The sequence below is a fragment of the Homarus americanus genome, unplaced genomic scaffold (assembly GCF_018991925.1).
Source record: "Homarus americanus isolate GMGI-L3 unplaced genomic scaffold, GMGI_Hamer_2.0 scaffold52625, whole genome shotgun sequence".
Lineage (NCBI taxonomy): Eukaryota > Metazoa > Arthropoda > Malacostraca > Decapoda > Nephropidae > Homarus > Homarus americanus.
In genome coordinates, this window is record NW_024752137.1 from 520001 (window position 1) to 542500 (window position 22500).

General features: G+C 38.4%; 1 protein-coding gene across 1 annotated transcript in view; it reads left to right on the forward strand.

Moving 5' to 3' along the window:
• The window catches only part of LOC121854971 (hemicentin-1-like), a 78318-nt gene that overhangs the window by 6507 nt on the left and 49311 nt on the right, over window positions 1–22500 (forward strand). Inside the window, exon 3 of the mRNA XM_042349792.1 lies at window positions 2644–2709. Within this exon, the coding sequence (XP_042205726.1) occupies window positions 2649–2709 (61 nt within the window). The 5' untranslated portion in view covers window positions 2644–2648. The remainder of the gene's footprint in view (window positions 1–2643; window positions 2710–22500) is intronic.

Sequence of the window (22500 nt, forward strand, 5' to 3'; positions counted from 1 at the left end):
GGATATTTTATCGGGTTGATTTATAGGTGTGTGTGTGTGTGTGTGTGTGTGTGTGTGTGTGTGTGTGTGTGTGTGTGTTTTCCCTCACTCCCATCTCAGATTCTGGATGATTTTAATAATTAGCATTAACCAACAAGTCACTGAGGTTAGATATGGACAAAATGAAGCCACCGTGACCTTAGCTTGACCACTAATCGATTAGGACAATGGTCAGAATTTACTCCGACTTGCTCCCCGGTACGAGACTTTCCCCAAGGTAAAGCTGCCGGCCGCACGATGTTGTAATAGAGAGAGAGAGAAAGAGAAAGGTCAGGGTCATTTAATGGTTAGTATCATGTCAAATATTAAGGTCAGGGTCGTGTCAATGGCCAGTGTTAGGTCAGAGGTCAGGTCAGAAGTCGGGGAGCAGATCAAGTCAGGAGTAAAGAAAAGGAGAGCAGAGTAACTGAAACGTGGGTGGCTGTGTCCGTAGAGTTATGCATCAAAATTTAATAACTCCTTTATTTTTCAACTCGTAATTTCAAGTAGATATACATGTTTTCTTAACTTTTTTTTTACTCAGTTACATGCATACACTATCTTATATACAAAATCTGTAATAATAATTAAAATAAATACTTACCATAAGGTCAAAAAGAGAAAGGATAAACATTTCTTGGTGCGCTAGAGTTCGTGAGCTGAGCGGCTGAGGTGGGAAGGAGGTCAGTTGAGTGTAGGTTCCCAGGCGCTCTGAGCTGTCTCCCTCGTTTAGAAGTGAGATGTGCTGTGTTTGAGAGCTGTGTGCTGTGACCAAGAGATAGCTGACGGGTGTGTGCTGTGTTTGAGAGCTGTGCTGAGAGAAAGAACTAGCTGACGGCTCTCTCTCTCTCTCTCTCTCTCTCTCTCTCTCTCTGCGATAAACAAGGTGGATGAGACAGATAACGATAAACAAGGTGGATGAGACGGATAGCTATAAACGTCTTTTAACACCAATTTCGTGGAAAAATTTATGAAATCTTTATACTGTAAATTCTGACATTTTTAATTGTTTTTTCTTTATTTATTTCATTTTTCAAAACTCTTCTCAACTTACACCATTGTTATTCAAATCATGCGTGTGTGAGTTTGTTTTTGTTTTCTTTGTTATTTTCTTTTTAACAAGTAAACAAATATTCCAAGTCGGGAAAAAAAAAGGAACGTATACGGTGGTTGTGTGTAAGTTAGTCGACCCAACTTAAGATACTTTGTTGTCAAGCTTCCAGGGAGAAAAAGTTATATAAGTCGTTAATGGACAAGAGAGAGTGTTTTATGTATTATCTCTCTCCCTTTAATTCTCTCTGTCTGTCTGTCTGTCTATCTGTCTGTCTGTCTGTCTGTCTGTCTATTTCTTTTTTCTCGGTAACTCTCTCTCTGCCTTGTTCAATTACACTCGCCTCTTGCAAGAAACACTAAACAAATACTGATTATCTTCTACTCGTTCCTCGCTTGTTATCTCAATACAAAACAAGACTTCTACAAGACCAAACATACGAGTTAAACAAGCACAGAACAAACACGACGTAAATGTTAAGGTGTGTGTGTGTGTGTGTGTGTGTGTGTGTGTGTGTGTGTGTGTGTGTGAGTTTTATTTAAAGGATTGTAGGAACCTCAAACGTTTTCATGGTAAATTTCTCTCCTGATCTCAGTCCTACATGTCTGACTTAACTTACGTCACAAAAATAGATTTTCAAGAATACTAAGTTAATTTTTTTTATAATAGCTAGTGAAGGGATAACGTATTTAACCTCAGTTAAGTTACGGCATAAAAATATATTCTCAAAGGATCCCAAGTTAAATTTTTCTATTAATTGGAGATGTGAGAATATATCGAAGTTTCCCTTAACCTGCGAAGAAAAATTTAATTCTCAAAGGTTCTTATGTTCTGGTGAGGTGAGAACTGATATTAAGATTACCACATGAAGTTATAACACAAATATGACATAAAAAAAATGGCTACCAAATTCCGCCGAGACTCTACACGTTCTCTCTTACCCAGTTACAACAGGTACAGAAATAACTTACGAGTGTTTGATAACCGTAACTCTCGTAAAGTTAAGTTAACCTGAGGGAAGAAGGCAGGTATCTTGAGCTAAATTTACGGCAGTTTCTCCTCAGTTGCTCGACAGTGATAAGAACTTTAAATGTTCTCATAAAAGTCTAGTGTGTAAGAGAATAATAATAATAATAATAATAATAATAATAATAACTGATATACCATAATATACACACATAATATAACATCAACCACCATCACTATACTTACAAGAAAACTATGACAAAATTACTTCCTGCTGATTCATATATTAATTACATGTGATAAAGGTAATAAGGTGATAATTAGTTGTTAATGAGGGTTATTAGTGTATGTTTGTCTGTATGGTACTGTCAACGCCTTAAATATTCTGCCATAATCAGAATAAAAAATCAGAAAGAAAAATGATGATGATGATAATAATAATGATAATGATGAGGATGATGACAGTGATGAGGATGAAGATGACGATGACAGTGATGATGATGACGATGATGATGATAATGACAATGATGAAGATGATGATGACAGTTATGATGACGATGACATTATACAATTAACATAATCTAACATCCGTCTTTCCTCCTCCACAGTGACGATGACGACGATGACGATGACGATGTACTACGCCGTCAGGCTACTTAGCTTCACTGGCCTTGGTGAGTAATGTGTAGTGTAGTGATGATGGGTGTGGTGATGTAGTGATGATGGGTGTGGTGGTGTAGTGATGATGTATTGTGGTGGTGTAGTGGTAGAGATATATTAATACAGTAATTCACGGATACAGTGATAGAACAGAATAGCGGTACAGCGGTACACACACACACACACACACACACACACACACACTAAATTACAGTCATATAATATACATCAAAATTCATAATTACAGGAGAAAAATACATGAATCCAGCTACAGTTTCAACACCTAAGCCTGAATCATCTCTGTCTGTCTGCCTGCCCGTCTGTCTGTCTGTAATCTGGTAAGTGGGTGGCAGCCATACAACCTGAGTTAAAGTGACACAATAAAACATTTAAAGTTAGGGTTATGTTGTTAAGTTAAAATATATAAATCATCTGTCAATGGTGATTTTTATACAAGTTAAGAGGTAGGGAAGAGAGCGTAGTCTTTACTGGGTGGAGGGTGGGTAGGGTGTGGTCTTAGAAGGTCTGGGTGGGGTGTGGGTAGGGTGTGGTTTTAGCAGGTCTGGGTCGGGGGTGGGTAGGGTGTGGGTAGGGTGTGGTCTGGGTGGCTTAAGTTGTATACATCTGTTTTGTCCGGAATTGGAAATATTTAGTTCTCAGTCAAGTGATTAACAAATAATAACACAGAAGAAAGTGTTAAATTATCCTCATATTGTTAACATCTTCCATCTAACCAAGAAAGAAACACAAAACAAAAAACAAATAAAAACATGGCAAGTAACCCAAAGTAACACAGAAAGACAGGAAGTAACAGCAGGGAATATGGCAAGTAACACAAAATAACGCAGAAAAACAGTAACTAACAGCAGTTAACATGGCAAGTAACACTAGGTAACACAAGAGAGGGACATCAAGTAACATCAAATAACAACAGGTAACAGCAAGCAAACACAGGCTGAGCCAAACTGAGCCGACGATTGCTTTCTGCAGACTCCCTGAGAGGATAAGTTTGGACTCATGTGTGTGATAACAAAGAAAAACACTCTCTCTCTCTCTCTCTCTCTCTCTCTCTCTCAGTTAAACTACTAGTCACCAGGGAGTCGACCAGCCTGCTCCACAATACGGCTGACATTAATGTTTGTTATTTGTGTGTGTCTGTCTATCTGTCTGTCTGTCTATCTGTCTGTCTGTCTGTCCACGACCCACAGGAGGAGCCATGAGTGACAGGTCCTCTTCAGTGTGCCAAGGTCAAGTTAGGTTTATATTCATCAAAATCAGTCTCTATGACCCTCCAGGCTTCTCGTGGCTTAATAGGAACTTTTTGGTGTTTTTTTTTTTTGGTCTGTGAAATATGGGTTACGTAGGCTCGACCACCCTGGGTAAATAAATAGACAGTGTGGCGAGAATTACACCCGATAGCCGTAATTTCCTCAACTGTGGATCGAAAAAGGGACCCAAATGATACAAAGCGAGTGCTGCATCCAGTCATCCAGTGCTGCATCCAGTCAGTCAGTCAGTCAGTCAGTCAGTCAGTCAGTCAGTCTACACACTCTATTTTTGGCTATATAAAACTACTAATAATAATAAACATAGAGAAATATATAGAGAGCCTAGCGTTCAAAGAGAGAGAGAGAGAGAGGAGGCTTATCCCCGAGAGAGAGAGAGAGAGAGAGAGAGAGAGAGAGAGAGAGCAACACCTGGACTTATACTTGTGTTTTCCCCAGTACAGCAGCCGTCTAAAGAGCACAACACACTGTAGAAAAAACCCATGAATACTGAATTCTTGCCGTGGAGAGAGAGAGAGAGAGAGAGAGAGAGAGAGAGAGAGAGAGAGAATAATAATATAGATAAAGAAAGACAGACATACAGATGGCCAAACAAAGAGGCGAGAGAGGGAAAGAGAGACAAGAACGAGAGAAAGAGCAAGAAAATGAGGCAAGAGAGAGAGAGAGAAACAGAAGAACGAAAGAGAGACAGACAGGCAGAAAGACAGACATAGGGACAGAAGACGATGATATCAAAGCCCACCAACTACCTCACCTACATATATAACGTAAGAGAAAATATCCTAACTAATACGGCCATATACAGTACTACCATCTCTGAAATCCTCCCCCTACCGTGTCTTGGGATAGACTGAGTGGTTCTCAATGTCGCCGCTAGAGGGCTACTGGGGAGGGTTACCAAACAGGGATATATTGTAACTATTTTTTTCCTATTCTAATCTGTTGTTTGTTCACGTCGAACAAGAAAGATAATGATGATGATGATGATGATGATGATAATAATAATCTTCATCATCAAAATCATGAATAAATCAATAATTATTTCACACACTTACTCATTACAACATCCTGGGGAAAAAATATGCTTCTAATAACACCCTGGGAAAAAAAAAAACCTGTCGTCAAATACCCTGGGAAAAAAAAAAGTCGTCAAAACACCCCGAGGAAAAGTGTCGTCAAATACCTTGGGAAAAAAAAAGAGCCTCAATAACATCCGGCGAAAAACAAACTTGCCATAATAACATCCTGGGAAAAAAATAACTTCAAAACACCGGCTAATTATTCCATCAAATGTGAATAATTGTTGTAATTAGTAACTTTTTCAGGTAAATTACAGGTATCTTGATGAATGTATTTGAATGGTCATAGGCTGTACTCTCTCTCTCTCTGATCTGCGAATTGAAGGTTGTTAATGAACTCAATTGGCAATTCTAGCTAGCCTATAATTGAGTCTCTTAGACCAGGCTGACCCAAGATGACCTCTACCCCCCTTCAGGAACACGGGGTCAATTTACCTGTTGCTATTCTCTAAATGACCTCATCCCCTGGTGACCTGACCTCGCGTTCTCTCCTTCTAAGTATCTCTCCTTCTTCTATTAGTCTCTCTCTCTCTCTCTCCCCAATATCACACCTCCTCACCCCCGAGAACACAGAATAACATACAATATAACTTTCACACCTACATGTCCTAACGTCCCAGCCACTATGAAGCTCTCAAAGACTCAGCAGTGTGAGGGTGTGTGCTGGGTGAGTTTGTTACCTGTGGGAAATACAATTCGCGAGGCAGTGTGTTGTGCAGAAATGGAATTCCTTTTGGGATATGCCAGCGAGCCAGGAAGGGTTGGGCTGTGTCGGATCTGAGGAGGGTGGATATATATATATTTGTGTGTGTGTGTGTGTGTGTGTGTGTGTGTGTGTGTGTGTGTGTGTGTGAAAATAAACATCGCTCATAAACGCAGCTTTCACTTTCCCTCTCACTCTTTTATTTCCTCTTTATTCAAATTTGTTTAATAACGAGAACTAAAAAAAACAAAATATAAACAAACATTAAAGTGAACTAAATAATCATTCATAATAAAGAAAAATTACCAAACACAAAAAAACAAAAGCAAAAAATCGACCTTTCAAAACAGCCCCAAATAATCTTAAAACACGTAATCATAAGTTTAATTTATGTTATTTTTTCGATATGTCAAGTTTAATGTTTAATAAGTTACTTTTTAGTCAATAGTAAATTAGAGATAAAAGATAATTGATGGGTTATATAGTTAAAGAGATGAGAGATAATTGATGGGTTATATCGTTAAAGAGATGAGAGATAATGGGGTTTAGTATATCGTTAAAGAGAGGAGAGTTATGGCTAATAATTTCGTTCGTTAAATTAATTATCTCTTTCTGTCTCTGCTTCTTCTCTTCGTCTCTTTGTCTCTCTCTTTTTGCCAGTGTCACTTTCTCATAGATATTATCACCATAAACTGCTTACCGAACAGTCTCTCTCTCTCATCTTATCTCTCTCTCTCTCTCTCTCTCTCTCTCTCTCTCATTTGCTTCTCTTATCGTCTTTCAATCACAATAGAAACAAATGAAAATAAATTAATAAAAGATAAACGAAAGAACCATTGTACTTACTATTAACCTATCCCTTTTGTTCTGGTTTGCGGTGGCTGAATAGAAACAGTACTCGCCTTCTGTCCTATAGGTCACAGGTTCGCATCCGTGATACCACCAGTCGAGTCAGCTGTAAATAGGAACTTCATTTTAGTTGGGAGAATGGAAGTGGTCAATTGCAGTGCCGGTTATAATGACTATCTGTTTACTGAAGGTTAGCCAATCAGTGTACTGTATCCAAACTGCCCTTAAATGTCTTAATCTTTCATGAAAACGAATTGAGCGTTTTTGTTATCTCTCTCTCTCTCTCTCTCTCTCTCTCTCTCTCTCTCTCTCTCTCTCTCTCTCATGAATACCACCACATTCGACTGATCGCACTTCGAGAGCCAATTTCAGTATTTCACAATAACGATGGGGGAAACATTTTTAATTAGTTGTTGTAAATAAAATAAAGAGGCGGAGAGAAGTTAAGGAAACACTTAAGAGATGTGTTGAAACTTGGGTGTGTGTGTGTGTGTGTGTGTGTGTGTGTTGACTGTATCTGTGTGTGTCTGTGTCGTTTATGTCTGTCTGTCTGTCTGTGTCTCTGTAACCCAACAGCGGTAGTGAAGAACACCTCTAGATATTAAGGTGTTTTGTTGGCCAAGGTCAGGGAAGGTCAGGGATGGAAGGAGGTCAAAATCAGTATCTCCTCCAAACTCCTTCCTCCTCCTTTTCCTCCATCACTTCCCCTCCCCCTTCTCCTCCTCTTTTACCTCCCCCCCCCCACCCCCCCCAAGGGTAGATGGAGGGAGGGAGAGATGGTGTAGGTTGGAAGAGCTCTCACACACATTTAGATCATCATTAATATAAAATAAAAATCAATGTCGTTAATAATCTTTTGGTGGAAATTAATTATGACGGAATACATTATCTCTAAGAGGGAAGGAATATTAATTTATTTATTCATTTTATAATTAAATATTTAGGGTCATTATTTGTATTTTACTAGAAGTTAAATTTAATTAACATAACTAAACCAACTTAATTTAGCCAATTTAGAGAATTTATGTTAATTGGTGTTAATTTACCTTATTTAATAATGTTAACTTATAACCAACTGAGGATAAGTTACCCAGCTTAACTTACCTTAGTAACTAACTTATTTTAACTTACTCTAACCAATTTATCTTTATTAACTAATTTAACATAGCGTAATTAATTTTTTTCCCCTTTTATCACACTTCAATGCCCTCAACTTATCCTAACAAACTTAACTTACCCAACTTAATTTAACTTAACTAAATTAACATACGGTAATTAACTTATTTAATTTAACCAATTTAACTTATCTAATTGGTCTATTTAATTTAACTCAAACCAAAACACAACTTATGATAACCAACGTAACTTTTAATCAATTCACTTTTCCTAGAGAGAGAGAGAGAGAGAGAGAGAGAGAGAGAGAGAGAGAGAGGAGTGACGCAGGAAGACGAAAGTTAAGATTTAATAAGAAACTTTACATAGCTGAGAAAATTCTATTATAACCCAAAGTTTTTTGTTTTTTTTTACTTTTGAGTTCAGGGAAAAGTTTATCATGGAAGACTTTGATATATTAACTATCTTATATAGGACAAACACACACACACACACACACACACACACACTGATAGCCATTTCGAAATGTCTAAATCTCCATTATTATTTTTTTTTCAATTTAAAACTCTATAAAATAATGGATGACTTCCCCAATATATATTTTTCGTCACCTTTTTTTATAATTTGTTTTAAATAACAGAACATGAAGCGGCGGTAAAAAGTTATTCCCTTTAGAGTTATATACAGATGAAAAAAAAAAATATAAGCTATTGTTTATATAAATAATAATAAAAGGCTTTTATTTTCTCTGTCCACATCCCAATGACGCTCTGCAGTGATGGATATTAACACAAATTTCAACATAGTTTTGATGTAAAAAAAAATAATATAATGAAACAAAGATAACAAAAACATAAACAAATACAAACAAGAAAGAAAGATAGAAACATTAAAATTATATAAACACCAAAAAAAAAGAGGCAGAAACAAATGCAGAAAGAAACAAATAAAAATAAAGATAAAAGTCTCAGAAACAAATGCAAAGAAATATTTATATGATAACTTAGTACCAGATAGGAGACAAAATTATTACTAACACAACTCTCAGCTCACAACACTAACACACCTCTCAGCTCACACCTTAACACACCTCTCAGCTCACACCTTAACACACCTCTCAGCTTACACCAATAACTCACAACTCTCAGTTCACACCACTAAAACACACCTCTCAGCTCACACCTTAACACACCTCTCAGCTCACACCTTAACACACCTCTCAGCTTACACCAATAACTCACAACTCTCAGTTCACACCACTAAAACACACCTCTCGGCTCACACCAATAACTCACAACTCTCAGTTCACACCACTAAAACACACCTCTCAGCTCACACCACTAACACACACCACTCAGCTCACACCACTAACACACACCACTCAGTTCACACCACTAAAACAACTCTCAGCTCACAACACTAACACGCCAACACTTGCCAGCCACTACGACCCAGGCTCTGAATTGGCTGGCGAATGAGAACGATCGCCAGGGTAAGTTTACATACATAGTGAGGTGTGAGGATTCTAGCACACGGGTCTCTCAAGGGTGTGTGTGTGTGTGTGTGTGTGTGTGTGTGTGTGTGTGTGATGGCAGGTGAAGGTTCAAGCGTGTACCCCTTGTGGATGACTTAAGTTCAAACACAAAATTAGATTCCAAGATTACAATGGGAATTACACCCAGACTCTACCTTAACTAGATACGTTCATTAAGTACAAGTAGGAGGCTCTAGTAACACTGAGTAACACTGACAACACTATCAACACACGATAAACATAAGATTGGTAACACTGACGTCTCTATAAATACACAATAAACACAAGATTGGTAACACTGGCATCACAAATAACAAACAACAAACACAATATAAACAATACTGACGTCATTACAAACAAAACATCATCCAAACTCCACGTTCAACATATTCCATTTTCTGTGTTTTTTTTTTCCATGTATAAAACTTGGTTGACGAAAAAAACAAAGAAATATGAATCTCACCTGACAAATCCCAACGCAGGTGTGAAATTACATTCTATATTCATGTACGTACAGCCGCGGTATGTAAAAGTTCACTTCCTGTGGTGAAACTAAAGCACAGGAACGAATCTCTGAATTTACCTAGAGTGTTATCTAATGCGGGTTGTTTTGTTTCATTTAGGGGTTCGATACTGCTTCGGTTTCGGTAGGTGAGTGAATCTTTGAACCTTGACTGTATAAAAGTAAGATTTCAGATGAGGGTTGAAAATTTTTTTCTGAAAATTATTTAACGTGAGAAGTCATTTGGGAAGTGGGGGGGGGTTGCAAATTTTACTGGGAAACCAAAAAAGAAAATATGATGAATGAACTGAAACAAGGATAGCAAGGAGTTGATCTCTGGCACATTAAATTATCCTTGAAGATTGAAAAACAAAAATTCCATCAGCCAAGTCATAAGAGGCGGATATCTAGTTCGCATAAATAGCATAAATAACCAAACAACAAACTCAGGTGTCCCCTCCTAACCTAACCTAACCTAACCTAACCTAACCTAACCTAACCTAACCTAATATTACCTACAAAAATTCTTAACTAAATTTCAATAAAATAATTTAGAATTTTACTTGAGAGAAAAAATTATGTTTTCTGTTAAACTTGACGAGTTGGTGTAGTGTGTTGGGGGGAGTGGGGGGCGGATGGGGGGGCAATGGATGGTACTAAGTGTATTTTATTGTTGCTTAGAGTAAGTGAACATACACTAAACCTTTCAGCTAGAGAAGGAACAAACTTTTAATTTAATCTGCATACGGAAGCTAGGTATAGTTTACATGTATACATTTTCACATACATACATACATACATACATACATACATATACACACACACACAAAATCTCTAAAATTAAACAGAAAAAACAGGTAAAACACGGAACACGGACTAATACACGGAACACGGGCTAATACACGGAACACGGGCTAATACACGGAACACGGGAAATACACGGAACACATACACGGAACACGGGACTAATACACGGAACACGGGACTAATACACGGAACACGGGCCAATACACGGAACACGGACTAATAATATCGGTAAAAATCCTCAAAATTATTGTTCGTTTGTTCTTCTCAATACTTCAAGTTGAAATATGTTAGCTGAGTCAAACGTAGCCATTATTTACCGTATTAATGACACCTGGCTCTAACGTGTGTGTGTGTGTGTGTGTGTGTGTGTGTGTTTGTTTCAATAGTTTCTCCGATATGCCGACAAAAAAGTGAAATAACAAATATCTTCCATTAATGCCCTCATGAGTGTGGTGAGAGAGAGAGTAGGTATCTCTCTCACCCTTCCATTGTGAGTGAAATATCTTTAAATTATCTCACAGCTGGGTTGCAGTGAGTTCTTTAATTAACTAATAATTCAATCTGTTGCAACCCCTCGTGAATATGAACCTTTAGCTGTATAAAAAACAATACCGTGATTGGGTATCAGCATCATGACGTTCCTCTAATGGTTAATCTCATTGGTCCCCCTATCATTGACGTCACGATACTAGATAATCTCATTGGTCCCCCTATCATTGACGTCACGATACTAGATAATCTCATTGGTCCCCCTATCATTGACGTCACGATACTAGATAATCTCATTGGCTCCCCCTTAATATGAGATCATATCACAAGACGCTCATATTACCTCTCCGCTTCTCTTGAATGGCTAACCAAGCATCACGTCATATCTCCTCTGTTGCCCAGATTGGTTAGGGATCAATGACGTGAAAATCCCAACGAAGCGTGGAATTAGAATGCCATCTCACCCCCTACTGATCTTGTACCAGGGAAGGGGCAATTAAATATCACCTATTTTGTAATTTCGGGATAAACTGAGAGAAAATTGGATACGAGTTCCCCTCCGCCATTACTATCCCACACGATTTTATGAAGATTGACGTAGGTATGACGTCACTGATATAATCAAAACATTGGTTCCAATAATAAAATGAAATCAAGGATAATTTTTATACTTTTAAAGAAACGAAAAATATTTGTAGACACACAACTTACTGAAGGGATTGAGGATAATTGATGGGGGTGGATGGTGAGCGTGTGAGACAAACTACGCCATGATAGAAGAACACGTAGGATAGACTAATGGATGAGAGAGGAAAATTGAGATGGATGGATAGACACCTGAAATGTGTGAGCGATTATGGAGTTTGTTGGAGTTGATTTATGGAAAAGGAGAGAGAGAGAGAGAGAGAGAGAGAGAGAGAGAGAGAGAGAGAGAGAGACATTATCCCTACCCATATACTGCCTCCCCTTTCCTCTATCCTTCTCTTTTCCCGTCCCCTTTCTTCCCCTTCCTCTACTAATCTATCTCTCCCCTTCCTCTCATCCTCCTTCTCTACCCTCTTAAGCCTGCAAGTTATTCCTCCCCTTCTCTCTTCTCTCTCTCTCTCTCTCTCTTATTTTTTCATTTATTTCTCTTTCGCTTATTTTCTTTCTTTAACTTTGTCTCTTCCTTTTTATTTCTGTGTCTTATCTTTTGTCTCTCTCTCTCTCTCTCTCTCTCTCACACACACACACACACACACACACACACACACACACACACCAGTATACCCGCAGTGCCAATTACTCGTGGCACTGCCTCCGTCTCTCGTCCGTCTCTAGCGCTACACCGAGACTCGATTAGATTCTGCAGTTGCAATCTTAATAATGGCGCTAGGAGTGAATAGAGTGGTGCTGCAGTGGCGCTGTGTTTAAGAGTGCAGGTGTTGTAGTGGTGTTGAAGTGGTAATGTAGTGGTGTTGTAATTAGAGTGGTACTATAGTGGTGTTGTACTTTTAGAGTAGTTGCAGTGGTGTTATAGTGGTGCTGTAGTGGTGCTGTAGTGGTGCTATACTTATAGTGTTGCGGTAGTGGTGTTGTAGTGGTGCTGTATTTCGACTGCTGCTGTGGTGCTGTACTTATAGTGGTACTGTAGTGGTGTTGTACTTATAGTGTTGCTGTAGTGGTGTTGTAGTGGTACTGTATTTAGAAAGCTGCTGTAATGGTGCTGTAGTGGTGTTGTATTTATAGTGTTGCTGTAGTGGTGCTGTAGAAATTCTGTAATTGTAGTCAGAGTGTTGTTACTATAGTAATGTTTATACGCATGGTGCCATTATAACTATAGTGGCCTGTAACTATGCCATGACTATTACACTATAGTATTGTTACCATAGGATGAAGGTGTTACAGATGGTTACAGTGTTACCATCTAACCTACAGTGTTACCTTTGTGACTCTACTGACACCTTTGTAACTAAACGGACAGGTAATTAATTATTTGTTAATTATAGTAAGAATTAATTAAGTCAAATTACTGCCACTCTACTGAGCTTCCTCCATGGTCTAACCTAACCTAACCTAACCTAACCTCATCCAATTAACCTATATTAACGTACAGTAATTAGACAACAGACAAATAGCGGATTATAGCACATTTTAAACTGGTCATTTCGAGGATCATTGAGAACACTAATTACCTTAATGACGACTTCTTAATCAATTGTTTTTCATCATCGAGTCTCAAACTACTTTAGCAGACATCTTAAATGAAAGTTTGAAAAATAAATAAATACCAAGGATAATTCGGGTGATTTTTTTCTATAATTTTTTTTCATTTACATATTGAATTGTTTTTACCTGTAAATACATAGAAACAACGAGAATAATTTACATATATTTACACTACATATAATAAACATCACATATATAACCTTTACACAACTTTAAAATTATATATATATATTTTTTCAAGGTTGTAAACGAAAAGTAAAATCTATTGAGTTTATTTCACGTGACCTGCAGGTAAAACTCAGGTGTGTGATGATTGCATAGAAGTAAAGATAACTTGTCATGCAACATTGATTTAACCTCTTGCTATACTCGTGGTCTTTCCAGCCTTTGAAAATTATGCAAGCAATTGACACACTGTGGGACCTGCCGTGTGGATATACTCTGCTTGCGAAGTGTATTTTTATTTTACACGCATATACATAAATGTATACATGTATACTTTATATTTATGTATGTAAACAAGCTTTGATATATAACATACATGGACGAATATACACAGACAGACATACTGTATACACACACACACACACACACACACACGTAGTAATTAATAAACCTCAGGGAAAAGGCGAGGGGAAGTAAGAAGAGGGGAGAAAGAGGAAAGAGGGAGAAAGAGAAAAGAGGGGAGAAAGAGAGAGAAAAGGGTAGAACTGGAAGAAGAATTGATAGGAGAGAAAAGGAAAGAGAAGGGAAAGGATGGTGGAAGAGGAGTGAGAAGTATATAGGGATAGATAAAGAGGAGAGAAAGGATAGGGAGAGAAGAAGAGGAAAGAGGACGGAAGGAAGAAGGGGAGGGGAAGAAAGATAGGTGGATGAGGATGTGGAAGAAGGAGAAATGGGGAGGAAGAGAAGTAGTAAGGAAGTGGGAGGGAGAAAGGGGATTGGGAGGAAGGAAGAGGAAGGGAAAGAGGGAGGAGAAAATTTGAGGGAGGGTAAAGGAGAGAGAGAGAGAGACAGGGGGATAGAGGAAGGGATGGAAGGGTGGGGACAGGGAAGTGAAAAAGAGGAAGGGAGAGTAGGAAATGTGAGAGAAAGAGAGAAGAGACGAGAACGATGGGGGAGGGCGAGAGAGAGAGAGAGGGAAGGAAGGAAGGAAGGAAGGAAGGAAGGAAGGAAGGAAGGCAGGGAGAGAGTGGAGAAGAGGGGATTACACAGGGTAGGACAGTAGGCAAATCCCTGAAGGTCAGTAGGATTAATGGCCGGGGACTGAAATGAGTGAGGAAGGATTTTCAGCTAAATCCTCAAGTGAAATAGTTTTTTTATTTTTTTAGTGTGGTTTGAAATCCTGTACAGACGACTAAAGAAATCCTTTTACACACGAGTCCTGTTAGTGCTGAACCCTGGGCCCACACGGGAGGCATGTACAGATATAGAGAGATAGAGAGAGATACTGAGAGAGATAGAGAGACATTGAGAGAAACAGAGAGAGAAAGGAGAGAGAGAGAGAGAGAGAGAGAGAGAGAGAGAGATAGAGAGAGAGAGATTGAAAGAAAGATACTGAGAGAGATAGCGAGAATGAAAGTGTGGGTGATAGAGAGAGAGAGAGAGAGAGAGAGAGAGAGAGAGATAGAGAGAGAGAGAGAGAGAAGGAATAAAAGTAATAAATAAATAAAATAGAGAAAATATATATATAAATAAAACACCAAAAAATAATAATAATAATAAAACATAAAATAAAATAAAATATAGAAAAAATTAAATCTAAACAAAACAATAACCAAATCCTCATTCAAAAATAAATAGCGTTAAATAAATAGATAAATAATAAATAAACAATGATCATCTGATGGCAATATATCACGGAGGAAGGGGGAGTTGACAGTTCACCATTTATCTTACCCTTGGCAACACAGCTTTCCTTTATTACCGCTGCCAGACACATGACTCCATTAAATCTACTATTATCAGTTTACTTGAATATAAATCATTATTATTTTGCAAAGTAACAATTTAACTAAACATTTTTCTTTTTTGTTTGGTTGAGGTGTTTGTTGTTGAGGTATGATAATGGTTAATTGTGTTTGTTGTTGAGGTATGATAATGGTTAATTGTGTTTGTTGTTGATGATAATGGTTAATTGTGCTTGTTGTTGAGGTATGATAATGGTTAATTGTGTTTGTTGTTGAGGTATGATAATGTTAATTTTGTTTGTTGTTGATGTATGATAATGGTTAATTGTGTTTGTTGTTGAGGTATGATAATGGTTAATTGTGTTTGTTGTTGATGTATGATAATGTTAATTGTGTTGTTGAGGTATGATAATGGTAAGTGTGTTTGTTGTTGAGGTATGATAATGGTTAATTGTGTTTGTTGTTGAGGTATGATAATGTTTCGAACACATCTGACATGAACAGTGAGAGGTTTCGAACAATTAATATTCTACACAGTGGAAAGTTAGGGACCCATTCACAGCTGGGTGGACCAAGGCCGCCCTGGGAGCGTTCCATGGACCTTTAAGACAAGAGAGAGAGAGAGAGAGATAGGGAGATAGGGAGAATAAGAAAAAGAGAGAGAGAGAAAGAGAGAGAACTCACCTGAATTAATGTTTGAGATATATAAGATGGCGTTCACCTGAGGATTAGCCCCCCTTGTTTACGTCAGCTTAAGTTTAATCCTCCTAAGAGTAATATAATTTAATCTTACTTAATCTAACCTAACCTAACTTAACCAAACCTAACCTAATCCAACTAACCTAACTTATCTATCTATCTATCTATCTATCTATCTATCTATCTATCCACCCCTCCACCAAACTCCACCTGTAACCAATTATAACTAAAACAGATGCATCCAATACCAAGACGACCTTCCTCGTAACCATCCAACCTGAACAAGCCAAGGGTTACATGCAGTATCACCTCAGCTCTCCCTCCCCTCCTTCCTTCTCCTTCCTTCCTCCTCCCCCCAGTGACGTCAACTCTGTACATTAGTTTGTTAGTCGCCTGGCTGAACCCACGCTTGATTTCCTTCCTTCCTTCCTTCCTTCCTTCTTATTTCTCCTTCATTCCTTCTCACCATTCTTTCTTTTTTCTCCTTCCTTCCTATTTTTTTCTTCCTTCCTTCTTCCTCGCTGTTCCTTTTTCCTTCTTCCTTGTTTATCTTTTATTCGTCTTTCCCCTAATACCTTCTCTCCTTCCCTCCCTCCCTCCCTTCTTCTCTCCCTACTTTCTTTTTTTTACTTTTTATCTTAAATTTCTCCCTTTCTCCCTCCTCCTTCTCTCTCACCTTCTCATACTACTCTTCCTCCTCTCTCTCTCTCTCTTATTCTTTCTTCATCTTCCTATGTACCTTTTTCTACCTCTCTCTTCCTCCTCCTCCTCCTCCTCATCCTCCTCCATCATTAACAATTTAAACATGGTCATTTACCTATGGATAATTATAGTAAACATCCGCAGTAGAAACTCATTACGTGACAATAAAACATAAAAAAAAACATTGTTGAAAAAAAAAAAAAACACCTGTGTGGATAAATGTAATTAAGAGTAACTCAGGTATGCTGGTTGTTGGTAGTACTGATGACTTAGATTACCTTTAGTTTCACAGGTAAATTTACAACTACGTTACATAATTACAGGTATAATTAATTGATAGAAGTTAATTAATTAAAGTTTACGTTTATTGACAATCCACCTGTGAAGTGTATACCTCTTCTTACCTGTACTTGTTTTATTGTTTGTGTTTGTTTGTGTTTGTTTGGGTTTGTGTTTGTGTACCTGACGCCCACCTGTGTTGTGTAGTGTCTTTAACCTTTCAGAAACTCGTGACAGTAACAGGTGACAGTAACAGATGACAGTAACAGGTGACAGTAACAGATGACAGTAACAGATGACAGTAACAGTTGACAGTAACAGTTGACAGTAACAGTTGACAGTAACAGGTGACAGTAACAGGTGACAGTAACAGGTGACATTAACAGATGACAGTAACAGATGACAGTAACAGATGACAGTAACAGATGACAGTAACAGATGACAATAAAGCTAGTTTAACTACACCTGTGACCTAGAGTTCATATATCATTGTAAAGTTCCTTATCTTTATCACTCTACATTATTTATCATTCACACAATTAACCTAAATAAGACACACAAACATATAGAAACCTTAACGCAATATAATTTTCTTCTTTATCAAAATAGTAAGTAAAAAAAAAATCATAATTTACTTTAAGGGTCAAAATTGTAAAAGGAAATGTGTTACTTTGTCTACTCTTGTTATATTGAATTTAAGGTATATTATATAGGGTGTCTCAGATAAATAAGCTCTCTCTCTCTCTCTCTCTCTCTCTCTCTGCTTGCTTGCTTGCTCCCTGAGACACTGTGAGTTGGAGGGAGGGAGGGAGGTGGGGAGGTGGAAGGAAGGGAGGGAGGGAGGGAGGGAGGGAGAGAAGGCGGCACTCACAGACTCCCTCAACCATAGAATCACTTTTGCCCCATCTTCACTACACCTCAATTATGACCCACCACTGGTTCTATGTCAGGTAAAATACTCGTACAGAACAAGAAATAAATACGTTTACTTGTCTAACTTAATGTGTGTATACAGAGGGGGTGATAGAGTGGATGGTGGTGTATTGTTAATTAGTGTGGATAACAGGTATATGAGAGAGAGAGAGAGAGAGAGAGAGAGACCTGACTGGCGAGATCGAGGACGAAAGTGTGTGTGTGTGTGTGTGTGCATGTGCGTGTGTGTGTGTGTGTGTGTGTGTGTGTGCGTGCGTGCGTGTGTGCGTGTGTGCGTGCGTGTGTGTGTGTCAGAGTTGAAGTTATGGCCACTTTACCTGTTACTTTCTACACTGTAACGAGAGACTTAAAGAAGAATCAGAAAGTATATCACAAGAGACAGGGTGAACCAGATGTATCACAGGAGACAGTGAGAGATAGTGGAGAGACAAGAGCAAAGTGCCTCGCTCGTGCTGAGAGATTTGCATGTTGCATGAGAACCTGAATACGTTGATCTCAGTTATTGCAAAGTTGTGAATTTTTATTGCAACTTTCGGGGACCCAACGAGCTCTTGCCTCAACCGGAGGAGAAAGGGAGAAAGGGAGAGGGAGAGGGAGATGAAGGTAGGAGACGGAGGGAGATGGAAGGTGAGGAAGGGAGAGAAGGTAGTGAGGAAGATGAGGGAGGGAGAAAGAGGGTGAGGGAGTTATAGGAAGGAAGAGGAGAGTATGAGAGAGGGAGATGGAGGAAGAGAGAGGGAAATGAAGGTGAGGGAATAATAGAAGAGGAGAAGAAAGGGGGGTTGAGGGAGGAAGAAGAGAGTGGGAGAGGGAAGGGAAAAGAGGGTAAGGAAGGAACAGGAGAGAGAGAGAGAGAGAGAGAGTTTATATTATCCAAGTATAGTTCAGGACAAGACCACTAGAGGGATAATACACTGATCAACACTGAGGCGTGAGGACTGGTTAGGGGGGGCAGCCTGGTGGACACTGCACTCGACCAACGTTATTTCCTCAACTGTATAATCAGGTACACATTGATAGGTGACATGGGGGTTACCTCGGGATGTGAACCAGTGATCCTTAGGTTAGGTGACGAGCGTTCTAGCCATTCAGTCACTGTGTGTGTTCTTGTGGCACTAACAAGAATAAGAATGTCTTGTGGTCTTAGTACTGTTGTTGTTGTTGTGTTATTGTTTGTTTTTGTTGTTTGTAATTTGTTTGTTGTTTGTAGTTTTTGTCGTTGTTGGTTGATGTTTATTGTGTTTGTTTTTGTCTGTTGTTGTTAGTTGTTGGTGGTTGTTATTTTTTTGTTTTTGGTTGTTGTTGTTGTTGTTGGTGGTAGTAGCAGTCAGTGACATGATCAGACACACACACACACACACACACACACAACAGGAAAGTGATTACAATACCCTACTTCCTCCTTCGCTTACAGAGAGGGAGGCACGATATATGACCAACAGCAACAAAACATTTTTTCTGTCGCTGTCAAAACCACTGGCGAATTTCCAGACCCTAAACAAGAAACGGGAGGAGGAGGAGGGGAGGTAAGAGAGAGGGGAGCTTGGTGGATGGGGAGAGGATAAGGAGGAGGAAGAGGGGGAGGGGAGGTAAGGGAAGGAGAATGGAGTTTGGTAGTTGGAAAGAGAAATGAAATTGAGGTAAGGGAAAGAAGGGAGAGTAGAGGTTCGTGGTGAGAGAAGATGAGGAAGAGGAAGGGGAGGAGGAAGAGGAAGAGAGGTCAGGGAGGTGAGGTGAAGAAGAGGACCTTGGAGGGAGAGGGCGAGGAAGTTATAGGAGGAATTGAGAGGCATCTACGAATAGGGAGAGGGAGGGAGAGAGAAGTAAGGAAAAAGGAAAAAGAAAAAGAAGGATCAGCTAGAATAGAATAGGATAGGAAAGGATAGGACAGGATGGAGATGTGAGAAACAGGGGAACTGAGACACATATGGGTGGGCGCTGCTGCTGGAGAAAGCGAGTTACATTACCGACACAAACCTTCTGAGTTATGACACCTGGAGGCACCCATTCTCTCTCTCTCTCTCTCTCTCTCTCTCTCTCAAGACAACAAGGTCATAGATAAGGGGAGACTGTCTTATCGCTGATATATGTGACTTTTTTTTTATTGATAATAGACAATGATATAACGATAATAATAGATGAGTTACTTGTCTTCGTAAGGTTAAAGGGAGATAAGATAGTACTCGACCATCCATCCCTATAGACCATCCGCACCTCCCTACCAAACCAGTCTTCGTAAGGTTAAAGGGAGATAAGATAGTACTCGACCATCCATCCCTATAGACCATCCGCACCTCCCTACCAAACCAGTCTTCGTAAGGTTAAAGGGAGATAAGATAGTACTCGACCATCCATCCCTATAGACCATCCGCACCTCCCTACCAAACCAGTCTTCGTAAGGTTAAAGGGAGATAAGATAGTACTCGACCATCCATCCCTATAGACCATCCGCACCTCCCTACCAAACCAGTCTTCGTAAGGTTGAAGGGAGATAAGATAGTACTCGACCATCCATCCCTATAGACCATCCGCACCTCCCTACCAAACCAGTCTTCTGTGGCTGGTGGCCAACTCAGGGTCAATCATAACAGAAAAATTACCCTTACATACACTCTCCTGATATGGGACCGAACCGGCGTCTCTAGGGTAAGGTGTCGAGAGAGTATTACCAAAGAGCCAACATTTGCGTCTGTACTGTATGTTAAAGTGTACTTCTGTTTTCTCTCTCTCTCTCTCTCTCTCTCTCTCTCTCTCTCTCTCTAAGCTGTTCCTGGGTACAACACAGCGCACCACAGAGACAGGCCCACACACACACACACACACACACACACACACACACACACACACACACTGTTATTAGCCGTTTCATCTTTTTCTTCAACACAACAATTCTCTGTTCCTTGTATCGCAGCTGATGTACCTTAAGTGAGCCATTAAACGCTGACTGGGAGACAATAAGTGCTGGCCTGGAGGTAGTTGGAGCCATCATGAGCCAGACACAACAACAACAACAAGCTAAAACGAAACAAAATGAACAAATATCAAGACATCAAATGACCTCATCTTAAAATTTTTTTTTTGTTTATTTGTTTACTTGATTGTTGGTGCGGTAGTGTTTTTGTTTTGTGAGGAAAGTGTCTGGTTGTGTTGTTGTTCTAAATGGATGTTTTTGTTACATTAAAAGTTGTTTTAAAGACTCTAAAACACTGAAACAATTACACGCATACAACAACAATGAACAACAACAACAAACACTACAACACTAAACAACAAAAACCACATAAATAACCTTCCCAATTTTCTACAACAACAACAACAACAACAACAACAACAACAACATTAATCTTTCATCTCGTTTAAAAATTACAAAAAATAAAAATAAAAAATATTAAAAACAGCAAATTCAAGCCAATCCTATTTACAGTAACCTACAGTATTGTTCCATTTATCCAAAAATATTCCGTAATTGGCAGAGCTGGATTTTGTATTATTCTGTATTTTATCTTATTTCAATAACATGTACCAGTAACTATTTCTTTTAACAGGACATAAACGTATAAACAATGCAGAAAACCTGACCTATTTTGCCTCGTTATCAAGCCAAATTGTTTTCGATATCTCAGCGCTAATGCTTGTTTGTTCGGCTCGTGTTTTCCTCGCGTCCAGACACTCATACAAAAAGGCATAACAGATATAATTTGTCCTGCTTTTTTATTACACTATTTTTATTATTTTACGATGGTGTTCTCGTTCTCACATTCAACAAAAGCTTTGGTATTAGAGATGATTTTCAAGATAGATGATATTTTGTTTTTGTTTTTCTCTCTCTTCTAATTTAATAAAAGTTTGTAAAAAAGGACAAATATTGTTTACCTTTTTTTTAGGAAAACAGGTATTGTAATGGTACGTCTGTGTATGTGAACGAGTTATAAGAGAAAATAAAGACGTTTTTTTCTAAGGATCCTTTATATAAATGATTTTCTTGTAGGACAGGGATTAATTATCAGACTAAAAAAAAAAGTGTTATTTGGGATTAAATAAGTGAAATTATCCTTAAAAATAATTAATTACCTTTTTTTTGGTGGGAGTGACGTATCTATTTCATTAATGCTTTTGTTGTAATTGTAATCATATCTAATAAAAAAAAATTCCGAGGTGTATTTACTAATGCTTTTGTTAAATGTGTGAATGTATATAAGATGAAGCCCCCCCCCCATAAAACCAATACATTTGAAAAAAAAAAATATATATCACGAAAATCATCTCTAATACCAAAGCTTTTGTTGAATGTGAGAACGAGAACACCATCGTAAAATAATAAAAATAGTGTAATAAAAAAAGCAGGACAAATTATATCTGTTATGCCTTTTTGTATGAGTGTCTGGACGCGAGGAAAACAGGAGCCGAACAAACAATCATTAGCGCTGAGATATCGAAAACAATTTGGCTTGATAACGAGGCAAAATAGGTCAGGTTTTCTGCATTGTTTATACGTTTATGTCCTGTTAAAAGAAATAGTTACTGGTACATGTTATTGAAATAAGACAAAATACAGAATAATACAAAATACAGCTCTCCCAATTACGGAATATTTTTGGATAAATGGAACAATACTGGAGGTTACTGTAAATAGGATTGGCTTGAATTTGCTGTTTTTAATATTTTTTGTTTTTATTTTTTGTAATTTTTAAATGAGAGGAAAGATTAATGTT